The sequence below is a fragment of the Amaranthus tricolor genome, chromosome 6 (genome assembly GCF_026212465.1).
Source record: "Amaranthus tricolor cultivar Red isolate AtriRed21 chromosome 6, ASM2621246v1, whole genome shotgun sequence".
Classification (NCBI taxonomy): domain Eukaryota; kingdom Viridiplantae; phylum Streptophyta; class Magnoliopsida; order Caryophyllales; family Amaranthaceae; genus Amaranthus; species Amaranthus tricolor.
This window is the reverse complement of record NC_080052.1, coordinates 6,014,188-6,021,645: the sequence shown is the minus strand read 5'-3', so window position 1 is coordinate 6,021,645 and position 7,458 is coordinate 6,014,188. Positions and strand designations below refer to the sequence as shown.

General features: G+C 31.6%; 1 protein-coding gene across 2 annotated transcripts; it reads right to left on the bottom strand.

The window, feature by feature from the left end:
• Nucleotides 1–769: 769 nt before the first annotated feature.
• LOC130815411 (uncharacterized) lies at nucleotides 770–3,864 on the bottom strand. Of its 2 annotated transcripts, none has more exons than XM_057681874.1 (5): nucleotides 3,619–3,864; nucleotides 2,211–2,464; nucleotides 2,056–2,143; nucleotides 1,361–1,406; nucleotides 770–895 (listed from the first exon to the last, which is right to left on the bottom strand). In XM_057681874.1, the coding sequence occupies exons 1-5, from the start codon at nucleotides 3,672–3,674 to the stop codon at nucleotides 842–844; spliced, it is 498 nt and encodes a 165-aa protein (XP_057537857.1). In that variant the 5' UTR covers nucleotides 3,675–3,864; the 3' UTR covers nucleotides 770–841. The 2 variants fall into 2 exon arrangements, with proteins under 2 accessions (XP_057537857.1, XP_057537858.1); XM_057681875.1 differs by having other exon boundaries at nucleotides 781–895; nucleotides 2,211–2,469; nucleotides 3,619–3,860.
• Between the last annotated feature and the right edge of the window lie 3,594 nt (nucleotides 3,865–7,458).

The following is a 7,458-nucleotide window of genomic DNA, read 5'->3' as shown; positions in this document are numbered from 1 at the left end:
ATATTTTAGTATCTTTTATTAAATATTTAATGAAATTTGTTCTTATTTTAGGTAGAGTTATCCAAGACGTCATTAAAACTTGTGTTCTTGCTTGTTTGTGTTTTGTTTGATTTGTTTGATTACTCCCTCGTTGTGCTCTGTAACTCTTTCTTTATTTTCTTCTTATTTACTTTAGTCAGATCCAAATGATTTTAAATCAACTATATTTTCAATTTTTATAATGGTATTTACCACTACTATTGAATTTTCCATAGCAGAAAACTTTGTGGTTTTGGTAACAAAAAGGTATTGCTAGAACAATATTTATCACTACAGTCTCATAGTGCAAAATGCAGCATAGTTAGAATAATTTTACAGCTCGATTCAATTGAGTTTGCACTATTGGTAACATCAACTAATGCATCTATTTGTATATAACAACACCAATGAAAAATCGTAATACATTTCTCAATAGACATGGAAATGGAAGATACACAGTTAGAATTAAAAAAAATCATACATGGGGCATAAAATTAGTTGTGTTAAAATCACGATCCTATATTTGGGTTATATATATATATATATATATATATATATATAATATATATATATATATATATATATATATATATATATATATATATATATATATATATATATATATATTATATATATATATTATATATATATATATATATATATATATATATATATATATATATATATATATATATATATATATATATATATATATATATATATATATATATATATATATATATATATATATATATATATATATATATATACACACGATTTCTTTGTGCTCACAAATGAAAATGCTATCTACACTTTAATGTCTTCAGTCATACAATCCTTCCTGCTCCCACATGTCAACCAGGAACTCTACCATTTCCTGTCAATGCCATTCCAAGTACGGTAACTAGATAAGAAATGATTTTTTAGTTTATAACATATCATGTGGCTTTAATCATCAGTTTAAGCTCTTGGCTGAGTTGATTTTTTGATATGGTATTAGAAGCCAACATCATCATCATTATCATACCTAGTGTGTCCCACTCACAGAAAACTATGATCAGGGACTGGGGAGGGAAGAACGACGACAGCTCATACCCATAGAGGAGAGTGCAGTCAAAGAGTCCCTCGGCTCGAGAAAGGTCTTCAAAGAAGCCAACGTCAAACCATTAAATTCTATTGGGATATTTCGCACCAGGTATAAAGAGGGCATGTGCTACATCTACACTTATAGCCCAAAGTGCTCTCGTGTGAGGGATCATGTTAGAATATATAAGATATTAGAAGCCGACGTCAACCCATGATCAGCTCTAATGAAAATCCTACCGATTCAAAAAATACTTACTGATAAAGGTATGGGACGCCGGAATCTCTCCCTTGAGCCGAGCAAGCTGTCATACGTAGCATTTAGATTGTGAAACATGCACTTCTATGATGATAAGAAAGTATATTTCTTAATGTAAAGCTTTGAATGTACCAGCTAAAAGCATCACAAAAGATTTTCTAGTGACTAAACTGATATAGTGAACATTTTTGGCATCAAAACGTATGGATTAAGAAAGACCAGTTATCTGTTTTGCTCTCCTATGATTCTGAACCAATCCATAAAGCGTCACTCAATAGAGTACGAAAAACTCCTATGTTCTGTGTTTATGAGACTTGGTTACAAGTACTATGCATGATACATCAAGCATAGGATATGTTTCACTAGGCCATTTAATGACAAATTTGTATATTTTGTTCCAAAAAAAAGAGAATCCTCCTTACTCTTGTATTCATCTCAAGTATCCAACATGAATTCTCGGGAGTTCAATTAATATAAAGAATTTTCGTTTCTCACAGGTGACAAGATTGCTAATGCATCACGATGCGTAAGACAGACTGCTTCTAGTTTGGATTAGATGATTGTTGATTGGTTCAGACTTTTGATAAAATGAAATCAAGGGAATAAAAGGGCATCCAAGGGAAGGTGAAGCGAGATGGTAACACATGATTAATGCCATTCATATGATGGACAGTAAGATGGGAAGTAGTACGGACCTGATTGCTGGTCCTGGGGCTTCATGAGCGTCATTTGATTTTGTAGCTCCAATCCATTGAAGCCGTAGTTGAGTCCACAGAAGAAGGCCTACCAAACACAAAAACGTGATATACTAAAATCGAAGAGCTCTTATCATAATTTACAAAGGACTAACCATGGTTAACGAAGTCGTTATGCGAGTTGAAGCTGGCAGATCCTAAATCAGAGTGAAAACTGACGTTTGATGTACTTAGCGAAGAAATGCTTCGTTGTGATAGACCAAATGGGTTGTCCAAGTCTCCTGTGCTTGTGCCCCAAAAGTCATCTGATAGGCTTTGTTTCTCGACCATCTGTTCCTGGCAATGTAGTCCCTTATTATCCTCTACTGAAGGTACGCGCTTTGGTTTTGTGCAGCGTCCCAAACAGCTACTGCTCTGTCACCACACAGATTCATGAATATGTACAAATACAGTAACAAACAAAAGGGTATAACTTAAACTCCAGTCTTCTTTACAGAGCATTGTAAGCATTGGAACTTGTCACAATTAGGAAAATGGATTAAGTATATGTGCGATCAATAGATGACATACGCGCACCAAGAAAGAAATTCATGACTTACACCAGCAAGTGACTTTACACAACAAAGGAAGTTGTAAGTTGTAACCATGTATTAATGTATTCACAAAATTTCTTGACAAATAGAAAGAGGTTTCTATGATAGTGTGTATAGAGTGTATAACACATCTTGAAAGTACAACTATAAGCTTGAGTAGTTTCTCGATGTGATATAATATAACTGCTTGTTTGGTTAACAGGTACTAATTTGTGGTAATGGAAATGATTTGTACTATAAATTATTATGATATATAACATCTCATTTTTATTGAAAGTTTGATCAAAAAATATTTTTGTTCACAATTTTCATTACCACCTAATACCACGTGTTCATATGGTACTGCATTGGAATGAATTTTGTAAAGAAAATAAGATTGTTGAAGGAGAATGGTCATGGCCTTTAAATGTATAAAGAGATATTCTTTAACAAAATTACACTTTCCATTACCAATCACACGATTTAGTACCATTAACCAAACGGGCTGTAGAGGTATTTGACTAACAAATGATAGCTAATAGTCGGTATATGTAGTTGATTTTATCAACTTTTTTCGGCTAATTTTGAACACACTTTTAGAAGTTGGTTGTGCAAAAATAGTTTATTTATAACAAATTGTTTCAATCATCTGATCTACTAAAACTACCCAATACTCTCTACTTCTGTCAAATCACTTAAAATTGTACAATAAACTATTTTACGATTCAGAATCACTAATCTTGCAGATAAATTAAACAACTTTATACGATACAATCTCTCCCAACATTAAATCAATCTGAAAAAAATCAGCAAAAAACTTAATAATGATCATAATTCGGAATTTAAAAGGTACCCATCAGTCTCATCTCATAAATAATACAATAGAGTAATACAATCATTAAAATACTATATTGATAATAAACAAATTATAGTAAATCATAAAGTATCATCTGCAGCAAGAAAATTATAATAAAAGAAGCACGTAACATACCTTATGCAAGTGAGGAAGCTGTTGATCCAAGAAGCAAAAGAATCATAGATAGTCATTGAAAAATAATACTCAGAAAAATTATCATTCAAAGTTGATAAATTTAGGTGATGGGTAATGAAATTGTAGAGTTGAAAAAGAATTTAGGAAAATTTTGTTAAATGAAGAAAAAGAAAAGATAAATTTTGATGAGGACATAAATTTAAAGAAACAATAGGTGGAAAGTAATACTATAATATTGTTCTGAAAGTATTTCTGATTGGATTATTTAGCTTTTGGGTGAGTGAGTAGGCCTAGAAGGATTGTCATTTTCTGCCTTATCTGAAAATGATAATACTGATCGATTACTGATTGAGTGCTTCTAATATTGGAAAATTAAATTTGATTAATCAGTTCTAGCAGTCTTAATAATGATGATCATTTTCTGGTTATGATAAATGTTATGTGTAAATATTCATGTCATGTGTGGAAATAGAAATGCCAATTTAGCTTGGGCATTCATTTTGATCGTTTTCTTTTCATTTTGTCACACTTTTTATATATTGATTTTTCTCAAATGATTTCATTCTCGTTATCTCATATGGTTTTAATGTTGAATTTGAAGTTTTAGTTAATAATCGATCATCAGGTATCATTCTTCCTTATTTTATTCTTTCTTATCTAGTAGTCGTAATTCTCAAATGATTTTTCTCAAATAATTTCATTCTTCCTTATCTAGTAGTCGTAACTCTCAAATGATTTTGATGGTTTTAATACTGATGATCATTTCTCAAATGATCATTATCTCGAGATTTATTTTATTCTTCCTTTTCTCTAACTTTGTCTAAAATAAACGTAATTAATTAAAATTCAACATTAAAACCACATGAACGATAATTTCAACCTCTAAAAATATCGAGATAAGCATTGATTTTAAGTTTTATGTTTAATTTCGTAATTTTTTTTATAGAAAAAGTAGAAAACAAATTAGGAATCACGTAAAATGTACAACTTGACTGTCCTCCCTTATCCTCTATCAAACAAAATTATCTTGGGGTTTATGACAATGTGAATCATATATACTATCTTAGACAAGCTATTAAATATGTAGACATGGATGTTAGGTATCCTATACAATATTGTCCATATTAGCAACAGAGCAGAACTATGTGGTTTGGACGGATATGGATGGTGATTGAAAATTCAATCGTTTATCGCGTGCAAACGACCCTACATCCATTCAATTTCTGCGTATACTGTCTCATGTTGTCTTGATCAATAACACATAAAATATCAACAATAAGAAGTATCGCTTTGTCTAATGAGGCATGATGCTACAGTTCATACACTTGGGTGTTGAAGATGTGTTGAAGATTTTTGGAGATTTACATGCGGGTGTGCAAACACATAAATGGTCTCTAATGTAATATATACTCTGATGAGTGTTATTTGTTCCCAAAAACCGTGCACAATAATGGAACCTACATCACCGTGATAATATTGTTTGGCCCAAATGAAACTGAATGGGAACCTTGTGCTGGTCGATGGGCATCAGTAGGTCGTAATGTGACAGAAGGATTTTGATGAACGTATCTAAGTTGACCGATTGTTCTCTCAAGTAAATAAAGCTAAATGATTTCAAAGCGTATAATGCATCCAAATATGCAATGTGTGGGTGTTAATTCGCTAAACAACTCTAAGGGAATAGTCGTGTATCATGGAGTCTAGTAAACCTGCAAATATACATACAATCAGCAAAACAATCTCATTTAAAGTAGAAAAAACAACAGAATTACATATTTAAAACATTACCCATGACATTCTTTAACTATATATATATATAAACATATATATATATATATATATATATATATATATATATATATATATATATATATATATATATATATATATATATATATATATATATTGCTTTTTTCATTTAATATTAATAAATAATCCAATGATTAATGTACAATGTAATAAACAATGATTAATGTATAATGTAATAATCCAATGATAATCACCAATTATCACCAATAATCATGAACTAATATATATAGACACTCTCGATCGTATATATAATAATAACATATACAAAAGTCCTAAATCTAAACTTATTACATTATTTACCAAGAACAAAAATTTAGCAAGATACGCGGTAATCTTGTCTTTCAATTCTCGCATTTCCCCATCTCTCAAAAGACGTGTTTCCTTTGGAGTGTTGTATAAAACCTATAATATAATATTAAATTAAATGATACATAAACATTAGATTCTCCGTACCAATTGTAAATATATAATATTATAATTTAAGAACGTAACAAATACTTAAGGCATCAATGTTTTCGACTCCAACCTCCTTCACGGATTGTAAGATATCGTCCATGTATTTGAGAGTGTAGTAGCTGCAATCAACAGTATTATAATCTTGTCGAAAGCACTAAGAGAAATAGATGTTAGTGCCAAAAAAGCTTAAAAAAACCTTAAAATCGCAACTTATCACGTAATTTCAAGCATATGACGATGATTTTCAATTCTAACCACTTCAACACAATAATATATACCAAATAGTGTTGTGTGCCAAGTTTCATGCAAAACAAACCAAGTTTGAGATACTTTATGCGCGAAAGTGTCAAAAAAGCTTAAAAACCCATAAAATCGCACCTTAACACGTAATTTCTAACATATGACTATGATTTTCAATTCTAAGCACTTCAACACAATAATATATGCCAAATAGTGTTGTGTGCCAAGTTTCGTGCAAAACAAACCAAGTTTGAGATACTTTATGCGCGAAAATACCAAAAAAGCTTAAAAAACCCTTAAAATCGCAACTTAGCACGTAATTTCAAGCATATGACTATGATTTTCAATTCTAACCACTTCAACACAATAATATATACCAAATAGTGTTGTGTGCAAAGTTTCATGCGAAACAAACCAAGTTTAAGCTACTTTATGCGCGAAAGTGCCAAAAAAAGCTTTAAAAACCTTAAAATTCATACCTTGTGAATCACTTAATTCAAATGTATTCCTTCCCTGTGATCTACACGCACATAGCTAACATCTACATCATCTTGATCCACTGATTTTGGATTGATAAAGGGCGAAGAGTCTTCAAAAGCTTCATATTCTTCCTTATCCTCAACATCACCTATACCATTATGTCAAAGAAAAAAGGTGGAAAATACATCTCAAACTTAAATAAAGTTACAATCACGTTGACTTGAAGAGCATCAAGTTTAAAGGGATCAAGAACTTTACTACAAATTGTGTTGAAGAATGAACATAGCTTGGTAATAGCATATCTCACATGTTTTGACAATATTTCACGGATTGCAATTGGTAAGAACACTTGCATCATTACATAGCAATTGTGAGATTTCATGCTTCCTAACTTCAACTTACCATTTAGGGTCACAAATCTCTTCATGTTGGATGAGTACCCAGACGGAACCTTAATACCATACAAAGACTCACAAAATGCCCGCTTCTCTGCTTTGGACAATGTGTAGGAAGCTCGTGGCAAATAAACTTTGTCATTACTCATCTTCTTCTTACTACCCTTTCCCTTGTTACTGCCACCTACTTCATCAGCTCTATTTCTTTTCTTACTCACCTTGACATGTGCCCATAACTCCGGACGAACACCCTTACATTCAAACCCAATCTCGCACGGCCTTAACATCCTTTGTCTTACCCGGAATGTTCATGAAAGTCCCGAGTATGGCATCGCATACATTTTTCTCTATATGCATAACGTCAAGACAATGCCTAACCTGTAGATCTCTCCAATATGGAAGCTTCCAAAAGCTTGATTCTTTTTTCCATAATCGGTCTTCATCCCCTTGCATTTGCCTT